General features: G+C 39.1%; 1 protein-coding gene across 1 annotated transcript in view; it reads left to right on the plus strand.

Annotated features, from left to right (window-relative positions):
* LOC311588687 (aldehyde dehydrogenase, cytosolic 1) overlaps positions 1–17,422 on the plus strand; it is a 36,336-nt gene extending 18,914 nt beyond the window's left edge. Inside the window, exons 7-13 of the mRNA XM_084766609.1 lie at positions 501–614; positions 4,834–4,936; positions 5,642–5,826; positions 10,884–11,048; positions 13,305–13,462; positions 14,875–14,949; positions 16,858–17,422. Of these exons, the coding sequence (XP_084622735.1) occupies positions 501–614; positions 4,834–4,936; positions 5,642–5,826; positions 10,884–11,048; positions 13,305–13,462; positions 14,875–14,949; positions 16,858–16,930 (873 nt within the window). The 3' untranslated portion in view covers positions 16,931–17,422. The remainder of the gene's footprint in view (positions 1–500; positions 615–4,833; positions 4,937–5,641; positions 5,827–10,883; positions 11,049–13,304; positions 13,463–14,874; positions 14,950–16,857) is intronic.
* The last annotated feature ends 6,286 nt before the right edge of the window (positions 17,423–23,708 follow it).

Raw genomic sequence — 23,708 nt, forward strand, 5'->3', positions numbered from 1 at the left:
CTTGATTGGTTACTGATGTAGTAAGGCCCAGTCTACTGTGGGCAGTGCTATTCCCTAGGCAAGTGGGCCTGGGCTATATAAGAAAGATAACGGACCCAGCCAGAGAAGTTAAGGCAATAAGTAGCATTCCTTCTTGGTCTGTGCTTTAGTTCCTGCCTCCAGGTTCCTGCCTTGGCTTACCTCAATGGTGGACTATAACCTATAACCCCCACCCCCAGCCAAACCCTTTCCTTCCAAAGTTTATTTTTGTCAGAGTTTTATCATAGCTACTATTAGACCAGTGATTATAGATTTGTCCTTAGAACATAATGTCCCTTGGAGGTATCTTCTTGTGGATGAGAAATTAGAAGCAGTAATGAATAAATAACAAAAACACTTTGATGAGTTTTCTCACAAAAGGACCTTCAAGAAGAGCATAAGCAAACAGCCTGGCTCTTTCACTTTTGGTCTCTTATGAAATAAATTCTTGATAGGTTAATTGCTTGCTTCTTAACTTGCAGGCAGGATTTCCTCCTGGTGTGGTGAACGTTGTCCCTGGCTATGGACCAACTGCAGGGGCAGCCATCTCATCTCACATGGACATCAACAAAGTGGCCTTCACAGGATCAACAGAGGTAAGGCCATTTTCAGAAGTCCTTGCCTTTAAGAAGTAGATGTGTGGTCTCTGCAGCTGTTTCTCAGCCAACACATTCTTTTAAATAGTTGCTTTGATGGTTGTTACTTATTCTAGACTCTAAATATGGTTATGAAACAAAAGCAAATGAATTTGGGATAAAAGAAAGTACCTGTTACTAATTCAGAAAGATTATAGTAAATGATTTTTAGTGCAATCACTACCATGTTTCAGGAGAAATACAGCCTTTGGGGCTATCAGATGATTAGTAAACTGTGTGGTAGAAAATACAAATTGGACCATGTTGATTTGTAAGAATCAATATAATTACTGTCTCTAGATTAAGAAAATTAAATCATAGCATCTTATCCGTAGTTCTTTTTTGGGGGGAACTGTCTACCCAGCATATCCTAAGAGGGAGACAGTTTCTGCCTCTTTGCCTATTCCTTCTGGCTGGCCTCAGTTCTCAGTGTGGCTGGCTTTACTGTGAAGACACATACAGCTGAAGAACAGGATCCAGCCACAGCCACAAGCCATAACAAGACTCAGCAAGGGGAGAGAGCAGACTAGGGGAAGAGGTGTGGAATATATAACTCTGGGGATTGGATGAGTTTTTGTCACAAACAAAAGAATATGTAGATATTATGCTGTTTCAAGCAAAGCTATGTTTGAGTCACGCTGCGAGGTGCTATTATTAGCTGTTCCACAGAAAGAACATTGCATCCCTCATTGGCATGGGATGAAAAGTGAGCAAGCATGAGTCTAACGAAACGGCCAACATGAGAAACAGGTATGATGGAGAAGGTGACTGGACACTTACAAAGTTCTGTTGAAGGCACCAAGACCTCAGGAAAACTCACCCAAACATGGAACTTGTTCAATGTTTTAAGGAATGATTTTATTTCCAACTACTTTAAGACTGGGAAGAAATTATTTATAATTGCAGTTGGCTACATCAAAGTCGTTTAAAAGTTCACAGGGAACTGAAATAATTGGACATTGATTTTTTTTTAAACCTTTTCAAATGTGTATGTGTGTATATGTATGTCAATGTGTATTTGTTTTTCATAGACAGTAAAAAAAAGTGTTTTTTGTAAATCTCAGATTGAGGTGGGTAAAACCAGCCACACATTCATGATTTCCTTTGAAAAATACTTGAGGGAATCTAAGACATGCTGATAACTTTAGCTATGGAGGTGCATAAGGGGAGGCTGCTAGCACAGATGGAACAGGGAGGGCAGAAGAATCCCAGAATCCCACGGGCTATGCAAGAAGGTGTGAAGGGCATTTCTGGGCCCATAGCCCAGGGACACTTCTCTACTCTTCCACCAGAGAGGCTGGTGTTCCTTGAGCCCGGCTGCAGCTTTGTGCAGCTTTTCTTAACTAGTCCTCAGATCGGTGCCACTTGTTACTCCTGTAAATGCCATCCCCGTGCCCATATCTTCAGAAAAAGAAATGAAATTAGACTAGGTGACCTCTGGGTTCAAATAGGAGGGGCGTGTCTCAGAAAACAGAAGAATCTTGCTCCACTTTGAAGTTCTCTAGTTGAAAAGCACATGAGCTGCAATGTCTGCCTTACTCAGCATCGCACTATAAAAGTAAGACACTTCTCCCGCTGCCGAGAACTCAGTCCCGGCCTCATCGTGTGTTTGTGAAACACCCCCAGTTTCTGCTACCTCTTCTCACTCTTTTACTTTCCCACATTAATTTAGGAGGCGTGTCCCTGTGCCCTTTCTCCTCCTGATTTGTCTTTTATCTTTCTCTTCCCGAGGCTTTGGCTTGTGTATAGATGGGCACAAGCTTCTCCTCCCTGACTTGCATTGTTCCTGCACTGCCCTGATGCCATATCTTTAGGTCTGAGGCAATCATGAATCAAAAGTCTTCCCGTCTGTGTTCTCATTGCCTGAGATCTGCAACCATGTGCATCAATGTCCTTGCCAAGAGGCTCCTCTCCCTCCCTTGTCTGGTTAGCCTCAAAGACTTTCTTGATGCACAGCTGCTTGTGAGTTAATACTGAAAAACAAACAAACCAACAAACAATAGCAACGTGTTTTTAGAAACCACAGTGAATAGTGTTAGTCCAAGAAAAACCCACATGGGACCCTAACTTTTTGCTTGTTTCTTTAAGTGTCCAGTTGACTTGTTAGCTTAGAGATCCTGGCAAATATGTAAGAGGCAGAGATAGCTTCTCTCATGGTCACAGTAACAAGGAGATCCGTTCTACCAAAGCTTTTAATGCCATTCACATACATTTAAACAGATCTCCAGCCACATCTGGAGTTTTTATCAGTAGTTATCATCTGTAGTATTTAGAAAAAAATTTCTAATACTTTCCCTTCCCCGAGATAAAAGTTAGCTAGCTATGACAGCCGACTTTTTAGAGTAAACTTATATTTAAAAAATAAGTGGAAAAAAGATATGAGAATTTGTTATCTAGAAAATATAAACTTCTTAGTTGTCTTTAGGTGAAAATGGTCGTAAGGAATATGCTGTAATAGTTGGACACAGTGGACTCCATCAGGTCTCTGAGCAGTTGAGAGGTGGAAGCCAGAGGACCCTAAGGTGGAGGCCAGGCTAAGCTGCATAGGCAGATACTCTTAGAAAATGAAAGAAAAGACAAAATAAGAAGAAAAAGAAAGGCAATGATGCAGAAAGGAAGGGAGGAGGGAAAAGGAACTGTGAAAAAAATAACTGAGTATAATTTTGAATTTCAGTCCAGGTTTCCCTAAGTGTGTCTATTATTTGTTTATTGTTGCTGCTTTAATTTTAGAGGTAAATTTATTTATAAGTATTTAAAAACTGAAAATCTGAGCAAATTAATATTTTTATTGTCTAGTGCACAATAGCACTTCAGTCTCCACATAGACTTGAATATTATCTCATTGTTCTGATAAAATAAAAACCTTTCATTACATTCCAGCATGTGGCATAGGAAAAGAGAGACAGAAAAAAATATAAAGTGGTTGCCTCTACAAGAGAAAGTAAAGACCACTTCAGCTTATTGTGCTCTCTCTCTCTCTCTCTCTCTCTCTCTATATATATATATATATATATATATATATATATATATATATATATCAGTGATATATATATATATATCAGTAATAATTAAAACAGGATTCAGAAGTCAAAACCAAAAATGATGATAGATAATATTATAGACAGGAAAGGGTCTAAAGAGAAAACAACAACAACAACAACAAAAAGCAATATATTTTTCTTCAAAGAAGCAACTAGAATTGAAGAAGTCATGAGAATGGTGGAATTCCAGCTAAGTGTAGTAAGAGCACAGAGCTCAGAGCTGGTCTCTCTTTTCTCTGCATCCTGTGTGCAAAGCCGCGTGTGTTTGAGAAGGTGAAACGTAGTAGGGTAGGTAGAGGGCGGCTGGTGAGCCCACTGTTATAAATAGGGAAATAGATGGTGACTGTGTATTTGGAAGATTTATACAAATATTCATGACACCATTTGAGGCTAACTCAGGTACATCTTCGTGTGCCTGTTCAGGAGATGGGGGTGGGGCACATGGAGGAGAGAATCGCGCCCATCTGGAGTCATCAGAGAAGGGGTTAAGGAGGTTCTATGCTGAGAGATGATGCCAAATAAAAGACCAACCTGGAAGCAGTCCAGGCTGGAGAGATAGCTAGCTTGGGTGGACAGAGATCCCTGAATGTCACTAGAGGGATGAAATATCAATCAATACCCACAGTGTTGCTGAGTACTCCTCATCAAATAAGAGAGGAAGTTCTGGTGAAAATGAGAAAAATAACCTTTTGTCTGCCCACACAGGAAGTCAGCTCTCACAGTGGCCGTATCTGCTCTCCTACTCTGAGCATTTTCTGATTTGTGTTTTCAGGCTTGATGATGAGGGCTTTGATACCAGAAGGTGCCAAATCTTGACTAACACCACTTAATCCTTCTTCCAAATAAAATTAAATGGTGCTGCAAACATCCTCTAAGTTGGAAGCATTGAATGATGCTATGTACACCAGAGCCCACTAACCCTCCTCCTTTGCTGTGTTTGGTTTCTTTCTTTCTTTTTTTTTAAGATTTATTTATTTATTATACAGTGTCCTGCCTGCATGTGAGCTTGCACGCCAGAAGAGGACACCAGATCTCAGAATAGGGGGTTGTGAGCCACCATGTGGTTGCTGGGAATTGAACACAGGACCTTTGGAAGAGGAGGCAGTCCTCTTAAACCACTGAGCTGTGTTTGGTTTCAGGTTGGCAAACTAATCAAAGAAGCTGCAGGGAAAAGCAACCTGAAGAGGGTCACCCTGGAGCTTGGGGGAAAGAGCCCTTGCATCGTGTTCGCGGATGCTGACTGTGAGTACAAGTTCTCAGCTAGCATCTCACCTTCTTCCTCCTGATGCCTGGTGACGTCGTACCGTCGCCTGGAATCCATGGTGACTCTGGGAATCTTTTAAATTACTCATATAGAAAACAGTAGGTAAATCACAGTTGAGATTTTGTCCTGGATTGGAATAGATTGCTACTCCCCACTGTCAGGTCTGAGGTAGTATAAATAGACTGCATCTAGAAACCATGATGTGTTTTTGATGTAATGGGTTTTGTTTGTCTGAATGTCATTTTCAGAAAGATAACTTTATTTTTACTGGCCAAAATATTCAATAATGTTATGAAATTATTAAAGGCAAAAGATAATTCATATTTTTATTGTCACCTAGTTAAAACTTGACACCTAAAAGAAGTACAATTGTCTGAGGAATAAAAATGGAAGGAATTATTTGCAATGATATTTGATTTTATAATCAAATCTACATTCTTCAGAAGCCATAGCAGACACTGCCTTTTGAGATTCCTTTTGTTGTTATAATTTTTATGGTAAATAAAGGATCAACAAGTCTAAGTTGTTACCTGGCTTCTAAGTGGTAGAATATAGTAAGACTATGTCTGATCAGATGATATATTATTTTTTTGTACTCCCATATTGCATATGAGAAATATATACATGTGTGTGTATTTGCTTTAGAAAACGTTTCTTTCCTCCTGTGAATGTTTCCTTTGCAGTGGACGCTGCTGTTGAGTTTGCACACCAAGGAGTGTTCTTCCACCAGGGTCAGTTATGCGTTGCAGCATCCAGGCTTTTCGTTGAGGAGTCAATTTATGATGAGTTTGTGAGGCGGAGTGTTGAACGGGCCAAGAAATACGTTCTTGGAAATCCTCTGAACTCAGGAATAAGTCAAGGTCCTCAGGTGAGTAAAATCATAAAGGCGAGCACTTTGGCTTAATTTTGACTGACTAAGATTAACTTCTTATTCATGCCCATAATTAGCTGATATTATCTTCATCTGATGATTTAAAGAATCTAACTTCCAACAGCAAAGACATCATTCTGCTTTGTATTGGCCATTTAACTCCCTGCACCATCAGGGACACTGGCCTTATCTGGGGACAGGTTAAGCTGTTATAACAAGCTGGGGCGGTGTGGGTCCACATGCATCTAGTGAGCAGATGAAGAGATGCTGCTGAACACCCCACAGTGAATAGGAAAACATCCCAACAAGGAGCTTACTGTCACCAAGTGCCAGTACAGTTGCTCCTGAGATCTGTGCTCTAGCGACTGGACATTGACTTTGGAGCTGTCATGTTTTACATTAGGTATGATACAGTGTACTTCCTTGGTGAGGTGGAACCAAACTTCATTCTTGAATTAGTTAATAAGCATAAACCAATTTCAGCTAATAAAAATTTAGAGGACACTGCTATCAGCTATATCCTGAGAGAGGAGCTTAACAAAGCCTATAGAAAACGTGTTCAGTGGTTTCTCTGGATTTATTTAACTTGGAAGGAGGTCTTGGAATTATCTACTTAACACAAATATGCAAGTAGAAAAATCTTAGGAAAAACAATGCCAAGTATTGAAACCCCCAAACCATAAGATCGAATTCAAGTGAGGAAACTATTGTTTTGTTTCAATATCATTGTATTTTTTTTTTTTACCATTGGGTTCAGAGATTATATGGAAGTAGCTATTGATTTTTATCACATTTGGTAATTTTTCAAATATCTATTTAAGTTTCTCGTAGTCTAGAAAATGTATAATTCTGAGTGTTTTTGTTGTTATTGATTCTTGTTGGTTTTTCTACAAAAACATAAAATGCTTTTATCATTATATATATATATATATGGGAGAGAAGACAACAGGGAGAGGAGATGAGTGGTAGACAGACAGATGCTAGACTGAGGACGGGTAGGTACATATTTAGCGCACAGTAAGGAAAAAGAGAAGCAGTGAGGATCTGTAATACTTAAAACTAAACAAGGGTCAATATTTTTCTTCACCAGGAAGGAAATCAATATACTCAAAAACTGAATTTTAATCTTTTAATTTATCAGAGGAATAAATTAAAATAGGCTTACAATCCTGAGCAGTAGTGTTGAAAGTCTGCAATACTGTTTCCTAGCTGATCTGCATGGGGCTTCCCTCTTGGTGAGTGCACAGCTGCTTATGGCACGAAGCATGTTGTGAGTGGAGGAGACAGGTGTGATGGGATACTGGCCAACACAAGTGTGTCTTGATGTTTAATTTTCCCCCTCCCTCTCTCTTTTCCCATAATAAAAAAGAACTTTATGGGAAGAGACGTACATTGACCAAGCTCCTGCCTAGCATCTCATTCACTGTTTGCTGAATCACCAAGTCTTTTAAACAGAGTTTAGGAATTGATATTGAAGCACAACCAAATATATATGAAGGAAATGAAGGCCATATATATATTCATATATGTAAATATACATGCATATATGTATAGGGAAATTACGCTTTTTTTTTTTTTTTTTACAATTTTGGGGATTCTTTTTTTTAAAGATTACCAATTTAATGTATTTGAGTTTTGCAGTGGTTATAATAGGTGTGTTACTTATTTTATATTACTTATTAGTGTTCATATAGGGATAGATTTCTTCATTTATAAAGTATTTCCATTTGACTTCACACACACACACACACACACACACATACACACACACACACACACTGAGTATGTTGGGGGTTGGTCTGGTGCACTGTGTATTCAGATGCTGATTTCTGTTGCCTGAAATGTTTGCAGTCCTGCTATGGACATTGTCATGTACATAGATCAATGTTGTGCAAACTTTGCTCTCCAATGATATCTGATTGTTTAATAAAAAGCTAAAAAGCGGATCGCCTGTTAGCTGAGGCAGTAAATAAGGAGGATAAAGACGTAGGAGTTCTGGAGAGAGAGAGAGAGAGAGAGAGAGAGAGAGAGAGAGAGAGAGAGAGAGAGAGAGAAGACAGAGAGAGACAGAAACAGAGAGACAGAGAGACAGAGACAGAGACAGAGACTCTGGGATAGAGTGAGAGGAAAAAGATTTGCCCTGACTCTGAAAAAGAACTGAGGAGAGGTAATTACCATGTGGCACACATAGAATAGAATAAAGGGTTAATTAAAGTTATGAGCTAGTCAGAAATGAGCCAAAGTTTATGGCCTAAGCATGTATTTATAAATGATAATGTCTCATAGTTGTTATTTTGGGAACTGGGGCATGGGGAGGAAAACCTGCGGTTACAAATGACCCATTACAGCTGTACTTTCATAAGTGTCTATTAAATAAATAGCAACTAAATGCCTTTATGCATGATTGCAATTAGCTTCTCATCTTAGAAATAATGTTTTTAAAAATATATTTTATTAATTTATTCATATTACATCTCAATTGTTATCCCATCCCTTGTATCCTCCCATTCCTCCCTCCCTCCCATTGTGCCCTTACTCCCCTCCTCTAAGACTGTGACTGAGGGGGACCTCTTCCCCCTGTATATGCTCATAGGGTATCAAGTCTCATCTTGGTAGCCTGCTATCCTTCCTCTGAGTGCCACCAGGCCTCCCCATCCAGGGGACGTGGTCAAATACGGGGTGCCAGAGTTCGTGTGAAAGTCAGACCCCACTCTCCACTCAACTATGAAGGTTTTTATAATTTAAAATTTTGAGAATTTTGTGTGAGGCATTTCCACTCCTCCTTCTTCTCCCCATTCATCTCCTTTTTTATCCCCCTTCCCCATTCCTTCTCAAGTTAATGGCATCTTCTTTATTAATTAATACTGCACATGTATCTACATTTCATGTAAAATATCACCTGCTGAGGGCATTTGGTGTGTCTTATATGTGTATGTGTTGAGGGTTTACTGCTTGGGACTGGATAACTTGTCAGTGATTCCTCTTTGGAAAAATTGATTTGCTCTGTTACCAGCTATTAATTTCCTGTAACTCTTCCTTTGGCATAGGGTCTTGTGAGTTTTTTTTTGTACCTGTGTCGATCTGTTAACTGCTTTCATGATGGTGTAGGTTTTGCTTAGGTGACCATAGTGCTGAGATTTCATGGGCACATCCTCCCTGCAATATATAGAAGACCATCTCTCTCAGCAGACATCCTGATTCTCTGGCATTTATAAAATTTATAGCTCCTAATTCATAACGTTCCCCAAGCCATAGTGTAGGGGTTGTATTGTAGATGTGCCAACCTAATATATTTAAATTTAATAATTTAATGACCTTGTTGGACTGTGGTTGCCAAACATGTGTTTTCCACAGATATGCTTGTGTTTCTTGGGTTTATCTGATTTTGTAACACACCAAAATCTAAGGAATCAGAACATTTTCATATTCAAAGAATTAAAAAATATATTTTGATAATGATGAGATATGATAGCTATTGATTTACATTCAGAATTTTAGACACACCAAGATTGAAAAGATATTTCCTTCAAGGTTACCAAATACAAATAGCCAAAACACTAAGTATGTTACATTTTTATAATTCCTGATTTTTGTCATGGTTCTTGCTGTAGGTAGTTTATTGTAAACATGTGTAATAATATAAATATATATGTAAAAATATTTAATAAAAATAAAGAAATGTATTTTGATACCATTACAGCAACATCATGACCTATGGGATTTCCTGGACATAAAAGCCTCTGCCACACACAATGGGGCCAGAGATTGATAAAGAAGTCAACCTAATACCATACACCCCATACTGAGCTTGTTCTCATTGAGCATACTTAAAAACAATACCCCTTAGTCCTGTTACATTAACCAATGTGTAGCAATACCATTGTCCCCCACTTTAAACCAACCATTGGAATTCCATAATAGACCAGAAATGAAGATATTTTCTTTAGGGAATATCCCTGTCAGTGACGTGCACAGGAGATTTTGTAGCAACACGGTGCCACATGCTGTGCCAAAGTGTCTAGAATTATAACTGATTTTGGCTTGCAGTTAGTCTGTCTGCATGTTGAAACTGAGTCAAGTGTAGTTCGAAGGCATGCCATGGAATTTCTTCTGATCCTCAAAAGACTGAGGAGATTGGCAGAGTCCAGGAATATGAAGAATGCCATTTTCAAGTCAAGACAAGAGACATGTTGAATAGGCAAAAACCTGATCCAATTCTTAGTGCTTTTATCCATGTTTTTCTTAGTGTGCCAGCAGCCACACCTCAGATAGGCTGTTCTCAACAACAGCGTGAGATCCAAGAGATAATCATTTACCCACTTCCTTATAAGAAAGCTGAGATACCAGGCAGATCCCACATTCCAATGCAGTGTGGGGGAGAGCTGGGATAGTCTGATATCTCCAAACAGAACTCTGACCTCCTTTTTACTCTTTCTTCTGTAAAATATTAGTTAAAATATGGCACATTCATGGCAACTGCCATACGCTTAGATGTAGTTTATCTTTTGAAGCACAAAGAGGATAAGCAGAGTATTAGCAGCAGGGATGCAGCCTACTGAGCTGAACTAAGGATGGTCCCAAACTATGGTACCCAAAGGGATGCCAGGCAGGTCATGGATGCCTTAGAGATGCAAAGACTCCAGCTCTTAAGAAGAGAGGTCTCCTACAGTTAAAAGCATCTGTTTCTTGAGTGACACACCCACTGCATATAAGTCAAACTCCTCTTTCTCGTGTCACTCCTTTTTTTTTTCACACAAGACTAAGATCCCTGACTAACATGCTCAATTATTAACAAATACTTTTCTTCCAAAGTGAATAAAAACAGTTGTATGAAAGCTTTATATGATCCCATGTCACCAATCTCTATTTTTACGTAACTATACTAAATTTAAATACCTTTAAAGTTTTCTTTTCTGAAAATTCAGGAGAAAGAAAACATACCGAAGAATGAAATGAATGTCTGTCATTGCTTTTGACTATCCTGGCATTTTGAAGCTTTCATTTACAATGTTATCTTTATTGTCCCTTTTTCTCCTGTGGTTTCTTTCAATTAGATTGACAAGGAACAACACAATAAAATACTTGATCTCATTGAGAGTGGGAAGAAAGACGGAGCCAAGCTGGAGTGTGGTGGTGGACGCTGGGGCAACAAAGGCTTCTTTGTCCAGCCCACGGTCTTCTCCAACGTTACTGATGAGATGCGCATTGCCAAAGAGGAGGTAAAGCTTCCACATGGTTCTATTTATGTTTGCCATGTTCTGTGTGTGTAATCCATGCGTTGTCCTAAAGCCCTCGGCCACTTGACCAACATTTCCAGGAAGTGCTTAATGATCAAAGCTAGACAGTAAGGGATCCAAGTGGCCTGCAAAAAGTTTCTGACAAACACAGACTGAAATGACTGATGATAAAGTCTTAAGTAATTGGTGATCAAGACCGAGCAGTTAAGGAATCCAGTGGGCCTACAAAGAGTTTTTGTATCAAACACAGAATAAGTCCCCAACAGCTTTTATAAGTGCTTCATTCAAAGCCTTAAGGGAATAAAAAATAATGATGTCATTTGTTAAATCAGGAAAAAGTGTGCACATATTTGGTTTCATGTGCCGGGCACAGAAGGACAAGTACTAACTGATCTCAGTTTTAAAAAGACATTTAAAAAATCAACCTAACCTCACAGAGACAGTGTGGCCTGCCTGTGTAGGGAAAGTGAGGACGAGTCCTGGGGAGCACAATCTAAGTAGCATCAATAAAGATGGTACCCAGACATTCAATGTATAATTGGAGAAACTAGTGTGTGATTAAAATGGTAACTAATATATTTCATGAGTCTGATTATGAGATCTGATACTATATGCAACTTATATTACATGCATTGGCCCTGGAAAATAAAAGTGTCATGTACTATGTCACAATAAGAAGATACAGTGACTCAACTACACTCAATCATAATTTCCCCTTTCAATAAATTTATATTCATGTTCCTGATATGGCAGAGGATCTGAGAAGTTATTATCTTTCCTTCCATAATATGAAAAAATAAAGAGAAAAGGGGACTATTTAGCTTTTCAAGGAGAGGAAACAAATATAAAGAACAAAAATCATATGTATGTGCCTCATCCAACATACTTAGGTTATCTGCATAAATTCACTCCTCAACTGCATTTGAATTCCTTTTCTTATTGGCCAGTTCTTCTTTGATTAGAGCTATTGTTCTTGTAGACCTTGATTAACGTGGGTAAGAAAGACAATAAAGCCAAAAATAATCTCCATTCAAGGAAACATTTATTGTGCTCCTATAATGTACTCATTAGAATATCTCTTTTGCTGCTTTGAAATAGGCGCCTGGAGCCTACACTGCGTCTGCTAAGCTGATGCAGCTCTGAGCAAACCTGCTCAGCCCTGCTCTACCTGCTTCCCATTTGCAATGTTCACACGGTCATGCTTCCCCCGTGCAGGGTCATGATGGAGTGTAGAACCCCAGGATCTGCCCCGAGTCTGCAGGGAGTGGCCACTAACTGCCCCATACCACTCAGATAGACTGGGAATCAGAAAACTACTTGATGTCTGAGAGTTTTTGCCAATCCATGTTCTCATTTCCCAGGAAATTGTACTGGTACTCAGATAAGACTTTTTTTTTTTTTACATTTAATTTTGGTAATTATCTTGTCAAAGTACAGAAGTTTCAGATCTAGAGAAAATCCAGGTGTTTCCTCTTGTCTGGGGGTTGCGGTGAGATCTAGACTGAGTTGTGTGTGACCTTTCCTGACTAGATTCCAGCAGTAAGGAAAGACCAGTGCACACTGGATTAGACAAACTGTGACTGTTGTTCCCTGTTCTGGGACTCTAGGTCCTGGAAAAGACCTCCAATTTGATTAGTATAGGATGGTTCTGCAGTTAGATTTCCAGTAATAAGTCTTTTATTTATTTGTTCATTGGCAATGCCGTATACGATTGCGTTACTGGTAGAATCTGAGGGAAAACTTGTGATATGTGCCGTTTAGATAACTTTTATAATGATAAAAGTAGCCCAATAAAATAAATTATATTTAAATAAGTGATACCCTGGTATTTAAAGCATAAACACTGTCTTCTATCATTGTCTACTTATTACTCTTAGAGCAAAAGACCGCTTTCTTGGTCTTGTTGTCTTGAGCAATGACGAAAACTGGAGTGAAATTTTAACATGTTTAGAAGGAAATGATGCAGTTAGCAATTTGATGATCAGTGCTTACTTAGATTTTGGGCAGCTCTGTCACAGCATGTAAGAATACATGATACTAAACAATTGGCATCTGCTTCATATAAAATGTTACACATGAGCACAACCAATGTCCATAGTCACTGGCAAGGCCACGTGTCTTGATTCTGACCTGTAGGTCTAAGATGAGGGACAGCACCTTCGCCAGTGTAGAATGGTTTTAGCGCAAGCATATGTAGTGTATCAAACGTTGACCTATTTTTGTGTCACTCTTGGGTAGATATTTGGACCCGTGCAACAGATCATGAAGTTTAAGTCCATGGACGATGTGATCAAGAGAGCAAACAATACTAACTATGGCCTAGCAGCAGGAGTCTTCACGAAAGACCTGGATAGAGCCGTAACTGTGTCTTCCGCTCTGCAGGCAGGGATAGTATGGTAAGTGCTGAGAATTAAAACGTGCCCTTCCTGTATCAGCCACGTGGACAAGCTGACTTGACCTGCTTTAGATTTGAATTTTCATAGAAATTATCTGACTAAAATAATCCTCATCCAGCTTTTCAAAAAGTCACTAATGTAAAGCATTGACCATTTTATGGCTCTTTGATTTATTTAATATATTTATTGTTAGATAATTTCAGGGCACTTGGCACTCTGCAATAAGTATGTGAGATGAAAGAGAAATTCTGTTGTAGTCAACTTCATATTAGACAATGTATATTGGTACCTTATAGAAGTTGTTGTTGTTGCTATTATCAACTTGCCATATTTGAGACCAAACCTAAGGTGTTATATCAGCTGAGCACATGCTCTATCTATGAGCTCTATCCTAGACTGCCTTATGCTTTTTAAGATGAGTCAGGACCTCAGTAGCTCAGTCTGGCCTTGAACTCACTTTGTGGCTACATTAGCCTTAGACTTTTCACTCTGCGGCCTATTGCTCCTGTGTAGCTGCAGTAGGCATGGTGCTATTTAACTCTATATTTAAAAATTGGGTATTTTGCTTGCATGTGTGTCTCTGTACCATGTGAGCTCCTGGTATTTGTAGAAGCGAGAAGAGGCCATCAGATTTGCTTGAACTGGAGTCTTAGACAGTTGTAAACCATAAGATGGGGTACTGGGAACCAACTCAAGCCCTCTGTAGGGCAGCAAATACTGTTAACTCTAAATTATTTCTCTGCTCCAGCCTTTTCTCTCTCTCACCTTTAGTCTGTTATTGGACTTTTGTAACTTAATTTTAATACAATTTCTCAGCGTCTGCTTCTGAAAGTGCTGTTTTGCCCAGCCAACCCTATTCCCTGGACTGTTTCTTCACTGTCTCATCAAACCTCCCTTTCCCCCAGACCCAGCAAAAGCAGGAGCTGTCTTCCTTCTCTAGCTTAGTCCAGTTCAGGAAACTCAGGCTCAGAAAAACACCCTAAGGGACACAACCATGTGGTACTTGACCCTCTTGATAGCTTGAAGACTCTTTTCCTTCTATCAAAGTGAGAGTCATCTGTTAGCAACCGTTGGCTCAAAGTTGCACTGGATTTCTTACATTCATCATTTTCTAACTTGACAGCTACTATTAGTTATCCCAAATCGTACTTGTGATAAAACCCCAGGAGCTTGCTGAGATTAAGTAACTTACCAAGATCATACAATGAAGAGTAGAGGTAGGAGGCAGACCTTCAATACTTTAGAAAAACCTTCCCAGCTTATGCCACGTTAGAAAATACAAAATTTGAAATGCTCCAAAAATGCATCCATTTTTAACATTATGTTGGCATATTTCAGACCATTTTGGATTTGCCATTGTAGTGTCAAGATGGCCAAACTCGTACTAACTAGCCTTCTCGTCTCTGTTTCAGGGTGAACTGCTATTTGTCTTTCTCTGCCCAATGTCCTTTTGGTGGATTCAAGATGTCTGGAAATGGCCGAGAACTGTAAGTTAAATTTCAGACTACAATAAACACGTAGTTTTGTGAAAAGGATAACCTGGTGTATTTCCACTACCTTAGGTAAACTCCACCTATTTTAGTATCAAATAGTATTTTACATTTTGGAAGTACTCTCTAAGTGCAGAAAATCAATAGCAGATGGAATTACTTTATTGAGATCCTACAGCCCATAAAGGGCCATGCTGTGTACCCTACTTTGGTACTAAATTGTTGCTGCATTTAGCATTGCCGTGTTATATATGAATAGAAACTATTTGAGAAACATTTTCTGAAAGTAGGTAAAAGGGTAAGCATGATCTTGAGATGCATGTAAGTAAATATTGAAACACTCTAGGTATTCAAATGTACCTCTTAAATAAATGAGGGTTGCCTTACCTCAACCTGATATGCTACAGGTGAAGTCTACCTATGAGCTATGACGTATCTGCTAAATAAAGCATTTCCTGCAAAATGTCTATAGAGAATTACTGAGGCGATTACTTCTAATGACTCTTTCCAAGAGTCAGAATATTATTCATTCTCAAAGGCAGAGAAACAGAATTAAGAAATTTAGAAGTAAGGTTCCCAAAGGGCCTCAAGTAGTGAATTCCGGTGAATCTTTATTTCCTTGATTGTACTTGTCAAGTCAATTTAGCAAACATTTCTCTGAACCTTCATTAAGGCATATTTCTTGGCACAGAAGAGGCAGACATAGCTTAGTCTCATACTGTTTCATGCACTGTGTGGACTCTCCTCAGGGGTACGACTGTGATGTGCAGGATTACTAGAAATGTTCCCTTGAGCTCATCCAGATAAGCTGAATCAGGGTCAACATGTGATGAATAGCCCAGGGGATTTGTATAGAGAAGGTTTAGAAGCCAGAGATAGTAACATACACTGTTCTTAGCTCAGGAGAAATGTAAACAGATAGATGCTCTTGTGGTCTGGATTCAAATAATCCACATACGGTATTTCAGGGGAAGTTGACTTAGGTCAGCCTCAATGTGACAACACAGTTATAAGTCTCCTGAGAGTGTCCAGTAACCCAAATACAATGGAAAGCAACTTGGTCAAAATTATGGCCTAATTTGCCTGCCTCTTTGACATTTACACATTTATTAAAACACTACATTTTAATGGACTTTAGTCAACTTAGTCAAGCCCTTCAATTATGATGAAAAACATGCCATTGAGATTTTTAAGAGGTATTTTTAAGACCTTCAATTTATATACAAAAATAAGCAATATTAAAGGATCATTGATATCTCAGGAGAATAAAACATTTTTTCTATGCACAGCAGAATCAGGAGAAGGGCTGGTAGAGAGATACCGACCCAGCACCCTTGCAAACCTACGCATGTGTAGAGTTTATGACCCCAAGGAGAGTCTTTTGTACATGTCATCTGATCTTATCCAAACAATGCAGACTGCAACTGAGTGCAAACTTTCTGACTTAAATCACCCACCAGGTGGAAACAAAGCATAATTTCCAAAACTGGCTTCAGGTAAAACCCTAATAAGTTACTGTGGTACTCACAGAGAGACTTGGCTCAGCTCTAATCACCTGGGGTTGGCCTGAAAAAAACTTTAAGTGTATTGTAGAATATTGAATAATAGAGAAAACCAATATCTGCTAAAATCTGAAAAGCCTGAATCAGGACAATCTTTAGTTTCTTTCAAAACAAAACAAAACAAAACAAAACAAAACAAAACAAAACAAAACACCCAAACAAACCAAAACCAAAACCAACAAATCAAATTTCAACAACAAAGATTGGATATACAGTTGGCCCAGGATCAGTAAACATCGTCCCTAGTCAGATAAGCCAGAAAAAACTTGCACCGAATTATGAGGAATTGCATTTGACTGCAATGCAGAATCATATTTACCAGCAATTTTTATTTCCTTTCTAGGGGTGAAGAAGGTGTTTATGAATACACTGAGCTCAAGACAGTTGCAATGAAAATATCTCAGAAGAATTCATAAAGAAGCCAGCAGAGTGAGGAGAACCTCTCCACAGTGACCACACACTAGTGCAGTGGTGTTCGACTATAGTTTCTTCTTCTGATGATTTCGTAAACATAAATGATTCATTGGCATTAACCTCATGCAAAGAAAACATGTAGCGTAACCTGAAAGAATCATTAGCCTTCTAACATGTGACCCCAATTCTTATCCCAGACAGATTTAGGTGCAAGCTCTCTGCAGCTCTATCATGATCGCTGCTCTCCACTGTAGCTGCTTGTCTAGATTATTCATTTGGTAAGGAGGACCAGTCCTGATTTAAACTCTTACCTCAGTGACTCCTTGAATTACTCAACATGATAGTAAGTGCAAAGTAAGCTGCTCTGTTCCTGTAGTTATCCCCTGAGTGTTGTGGTTTCTAGAATACCATGCCTACATGTCAAATGAAATGCCCAGCTGTAATTAGAATGCATTGCTTAATAAAGGCACCCTTGCATGATTTTGTTCAGCTTGGATTTTTGAAACATATATTCTTTGAGAATTTCATATATATATTTATAGTGTATTGTGACCCCATTCAACCCCACTCTCCCCTCTGTCACCTCCCAGATCATATCTGCATCCATATCTCAATTTCATGTTCTTTTACATTCATCGTGACCCACTGAATCTAGTTCATGCTGCCCACATGCATATGAATGTGGAGCTGTTCCCTGGGGGCATTGCCAGTGTAGCAGGAGGCATAGCTCTGGAGAAAACTGATTTCCTTCTCCCAGCAGCCATCTGCTGCTAATAGGTTGTCTTAGGAAGGTGGCCTGTGTGCTCCTCCTGCATTCATGTTGTCATGTTGACTGGCTTCTTCTTGTACAAGTCTTGTGTAGTTAACCCCATTGAACCTGTCCTGATCAGAAGGGATATTGTGCAGCAGTCTTCCCTGATCTCTCACCCTTAGGATATTTCCTCCCTTCATCCATGATGTGCCCTGGACCCTGAGGAGAGATGTTGCAGCAGAGAAGTCCCACTTATGGCTAAGCGTCCTGCGGAGACTTATTCTCTGCACTTTAGTGTTGCTGTACTTTTAAATTGTATTTTTTATTTTGGGTTCCTTAAATCTCTTTCTCCCCACTCCACCCCACTCCCTTCCAACAACCAAACACCAGGTAGTAGAGAAAGAAGGTTAGTGGGGAGAGGGGGTGTAGTTGTTCTTAGCTGCTTCCTGCTGTTTAGGGTCATCAGGCTCCTTGGGGGCAAGTCCAGTCTCCATTTCAGGATACCTCCTACTTCTTTTTGTCACACTGCATCAAGAGCGACCAGGAGCAGCAGGGAGAAAGCACCAGCAGCCTTCTTCTTTCTCTGAGCCCCCAGTCTCTCCTTGGGTCTGGCTTTTTATTCCCACTGACAAAGACCACATTACCCCCACATGAGGTACTCCACAGCTGACAAACCTCACGTGCCCTCTCAGGAGGCAACTATCAGCTCCGGACAAACTAGAGCAGCCCCCAAATCTCACGCTTGGGATTAAAACAAAAAACATGTTTACCTATAACCCAAGCCTTCCACAACACTTGAGCTAGTTGTGAATCTTTACATTAATCGTCATTCTCTGAAAAAGAAACTTCTCCATAGAGGACAGAGACCTCCACTAATTTATGTGTAAAGACACAAGTCTTTGGAGGAAGTTTGATAGTCTATCCTCTTAGTTTCATGTTATAGCTCACATGCTTCCTAGCTAGATAGGACTCACAAGATTCAGGGCTAGATAGGAGGGTTGAGGACATTTCTCCCACCCAATGCCCACAGCATCTTCTATTTATTTAAAAGGAAGATGGCATCTAAGTCAGTACCAGCTTGACTCCTCAACCTCCTGCGACTAAGTGTGTGTTGTCTTCCTCAGTAAGATTGTATTATTGTGGTCTGCTGGGAAACCAGAGCAATGTCTTTATCATGTCCTGTTTGGGGGTTCGTAGGGACTCCCATGTCATTCAACATCTTGAAGAGGGTATCCCATACCTGACCAAATTTTCACGGGGCATAGGAGGTTGGAGGGAGGTGAACGGAGGAACTAGGAGGGGGGAGACAACTTCCTACCGAGGTGTACAGTAAATAAATGAATGAAATGAAAAAGTTATTTATTTGACATCTCTCTGACTTAAAAAAAAAGCTAGCCACTTAGAGCTATAAAATGCTCTCTTTGGATTTCCTTCATTGTAGCTAAAAAGGTTTGAGTATGTTGTATTTTCACTTCAATAATTCAGGGATTTTTCAAATTCTTTTTGGTTTCTTCAGTTACATATTGATCATTCAATGGTGTGATTCTTTTAAATCTCTACTAATTTGATGGAGTTTTCTGTAGTTTCTCTTACTTATAATTTCTAGCTTTATCTCATTGTAGTAGGATAGAATACAAAATATTTTTTCAATTTTCAGCTAGTTGCTAAGACTTGCTTTACGGCCTAATATGTGATCTATTTTAAAGAATATTCCATGGTCTGGGATAAGAATGTGTATTTTTTCTGTTGGGTAGATGTCTGTTAGGTCCACTTGATCTATGTTGTCTGTAATTCCAATGATTCTTAGTCTGTTTTGCTTTTTTCCCCAGTGAATATGTCTAATGGTGAAATGAGTATTAAAGTCACTCAGTGAGACCATGTTGAGGTTAATCTGTGACTTTAAATCTAGAAAACTTTTAACTTACTTTTTTATTTCTTCAATAATCTTTGAATCATTTAATAGTATTTTTATAAGTTCCATGAGTTTATACATTTTGTTATATAATATTGGATGAGCTTGTATTTTTTCATGTATATATCAGGAATTACAATTTCTTCTTGCTGGACTGTTTCTTTGACCATTATATGCAGTGGCCTGTCTATATCTCCTGAATATATTTGATTTGATGTCAATTATATCAGATATCAGAACAGCACTTAATTGTTTCCTAGTTGCAATTCCAATACATTTTCCATCCCTTCACCCTAAGATATTGTTAATTTATTTAGTTTTCGGTGCATGTGCTTCTTGTAGGCAACTACCCAACAAGAAAAACAAAACAAAACAACAACAACAAAATAGACTTTGTTTACTAATCCAGTCAGCTAGTCTTTGTTTTTATTTGCAGAATTGGGATCGTTAATATCCAGAGCTGTTATTGAAAAGTGTGTGTTGCCTCTAATTATTTTGTTGGCTTTATAGTTCCTTGTATTTAATTTAGGTGATTTCTTAGTTCTATTTTATTGACTGCTTCACCATTCCTTAATTTTTCCCTCCTGCAGCCTCTTAAGTGTGTTTATCTTTCCTTTCAGACTGAAACAGTCCTCCCAGGATCCTCTTTCATGACCTTATAAAAAACATCTTATTTCCCCTCTTCATGAAATTTTTTTTTTTTGTTAGTCCACCATTCATAGGTTTTTCCCTTTTATGGTGCATCAATGCTCTTGCATGTTCTGTTCATACATTAAGTTATCAAATGTGGCAAACCAGCAATTGGGCAAAATGTTCTCATTTCTGCCACAGGCAGAATTCTGTCTAAAAAATGAGCAAGTTTAGATGCAAGCAGAGTTAATGGCCAAACTCAGCCAAGATATGGTAAGCAAGTCCTCAATAGTTCCTGCCTCACAAATATATCTCTCAGATATATTGGGCCAGAAGGTTGAAGATGATGCTCCAATGTTATAGAGAGTGTTGGGTGACTGTTCAGGCAGTAAACTATCTCAGTCAGTTTTTCATTCTGGAAGCTTGCTAACCTGCACTCCGGGTTCACTCAAGTATTTAAGTTTTATCCCTTCTCAAGTCTCTGATGGGCTTGACGACCAGATAGTTTAGTTTTTCAATTATGTTTAGTAAGTTATGGATTAAGATATTTTAGGATTAGGATAGATGTTTTAAGTTAATAGATAAGATATGATAGATATTAATCTCCATTCAGATATTTAGACCCAACAAGATAGGAAAGATGTTTACTTCAAGTTTGCCAAATACAAATAACCAAATCACTATGAATGTAACATTTATATAATTCCTGATTATCTCATGGTTCTTCCTACTGTATTATTACTCGTGTGTAATAATATAAATGCATGTGTTAAAAAAGAAACATAAAAAAAAGAATTATCATTGACTGCATGTTCCAACATGTCTGTTTTGTCCTAGCATCTGGCTATTCTATCTTCCACATGACCCATTCTATTTGTCACACTTTTCACTGAACTTTTTATTTGACCTATTGTATTATCCATTTTCATCATCATATCTTTCTGGGTTTTCTTCAATGTATTTGTCATATTGTTAATGATATCATTATATTATAAATTGGCTACTTTATTTCATTCAGTCTTTTGCAACATAGTCTCTAAAATTATCCATGACCTTTTTTTTTTAGTTATTTACAATATTTATTAATTTTCCTTTTATTGAAAATAGACTTTTCCTCCCATAATATATCTTTATTCTTATTTTCCCTTCTTTTACTTTTTCCAGTTACCTCTCTTCTCATTGCTTATCCAGATCCAGCTCCCTTCTATTCTGCATTAGAAAACAAACAGGCTTGTAAGGATAGTAATAAAATAAAATGTAACAAAATAACTCAAAAAGTAACACATTAGAATGGGAAAAAATTAACAAAATGCAAAGATCCCAAGAAAAGCAATAGCTACAGATGCAGATACCCACACCCTAGGATCCCATAAAAACAGTAAACTAGAAGCCGTAATATGTACCCCAAAAATAAGTAAAATAAAACATAAGATTTAAAAAATAAACAAGCAAGCAAGCAAACACACAAACAGCCTGACACAACACTAGGAGACAAGGAAGCTCCAAGGATACTAATAGACTTCAACTGTTGCTGTCTACTGCTGGGCTTGCAGCCTACTCTTAAGAGTAGTCTATTTCCTCATTGAGACTCTTTTGGAAAAAGCTACATTTTCATTTGCCAGTGATTGTAATTAGAGATAGCTTTCGGGTTTGGGATGGGGTGTGTTCCCACTGCTCCTTTCAGCTATAGGAGCCCATCTGGTGCAGACACGTGCAGGCCCTGTGTGTGCTGCCTCAGTCTTTGTGATTATGTGGTTTCAGATGGCCTTTTTCCTTGGTCTTCTCTGCCTCTTACACTCTTTCCGCTTTTTCTGTCACAGGGTTCCCTGAGCCCTGATGGGGAGTAGGGGAAGATTGGGTGGAGTTATCCCACTTAGGGCTGAGTGTTCCAAGGTCTCTCACTCTCTGTCTGGCGGTGGATCTCTCTTTCTGTTCCTATGTGCTGCGAGAGGAAGCTTCTGTGATGGTGGCTGAGCAAGGCACTGAGCTAGGAGTATAGCAGAAGTTCTCACCATATTTATAAATCTCCTTTTGAATTCTTTGCTGTCATTTCATCTAAGTTGTTTTGTTAGGGACATTTTATGTGATGGATAATTTTTGGAGGAAAAAATGTCTTCATATTTCTTGTTTACTTTGAATTGGGATCTGTTTATCTAGGGTAAGATTGTCGCTTCAATTTTATTATTCTTTTTATTTTAATTTGGCTTGTCTCTCTTCTTTCAGTGAAAGTGTTTGCAGCGTTCAGGAGAGACTAGGTAGTGGGAAAGTTGCATTGGTGTTGTCCTCTGTTACCATGATGTCCCAGGGAGCAGGTTCTATGTGTATTTTGCTTCGATTGTCTTCATTAAAAGTCACTATCCGGCTGCTGACCCACTCTGATAAACAGGGACAGGTGGTGACAGGACAACCACTTGTTAGGTACTGCATGCTTTAGGGAATCACAGGATCCTGATAGCACCGTGAACACTGACAGTCTTGACAATGTCAGATGTTGTTGGTATGGGTGTAAAGGAAAATAAAAAGAGGTAAGCAACCGTGGTAAAATGCGTGATTTGTGTCAGTGTGTTAGATGGTGAGTTTAGGAGACAAGACATATGTAGGAGTGAAAACAACAGAGGTCAAGGGAAAAAAGAGGGTGAATATGTTGGCATCCTGGTTAAGGGTGGATGAAAAAGCCAGGTATTGTGAACAAGGCCTGCTTCCTGTCTTTGGGACACTAAGAGGAAAGGTTATCTGGTAAGAGAAAGGGAAGAAAGAAGGCAGAGATAGAGAGACAGTACAAATTAGAGAAAGGTGTGACCTGTAGGGAGCAGTGCGAGCCCGCTACACTGATGCTGTAGAGAGGATAGAGAGCCGAGGGAAAAATAAGACAATGAAACAACTGCCCTGGATGTTGTTTCTGCGTCCTTGGCAGATCTTCTACATTACCTCCCTGGGATACGCTGGGCGCCGGTTTCTGCATGCGCCTTTCTTCCCTTGTGGACCTCAGGCTCCTCCTGAATGAGGTTTCTGGCAGAATCACTTGCTCTCTGTGAGCAGGGGCAGCTTAGGAGAAGTTTGTGGAGCCTCAATTGACGTGACCCCGTTTAGCCAGCAGCAAGGAGGCCTGGTGCCCGAGGCCTGGCTTAGAGAACATGCTGAGTTTCTGGTTTCCTGATCCGTTGTTAGGATGGTGGTCCCAGCAGGCGCTGCAGATCCCTTGTGTGACATCCCCAGAGGTACAGAGTCTGCGGCTATGGTAATTGGAGTCTCATCAATAAGGCCAGCCCAGTGGTAGAGAGCAATGGTTGGGCCTTGGTGAAATGGATTCTGGGGACTGGAAAACCGCTGATGGAGTCATACAATATATCTGTTCCTTTAATTTCCCTAATTATAATCAGCCACTTCTCCCAGTATGGCTTTTAGGCCCATCTTATCCAGGAGTGCCAACTTGAAATTTTAAATTACATTTTATTTAGGGTGTTTATTTTGTGTGTGTAAATGCAGA

The sequence above is a fragment of the Acomys minous genome (assembly GCF_964271855.1).
Source record: "Acomys minous genome assembly, chromosome: 2".
In the NCBI taxonomy this organism is placed as follows: domain Eukaryota; kingdom Metazoa; phylum Chordata; class Mammalia; order Rodentia; family Muridae; genus Acomys; species Acomys minous.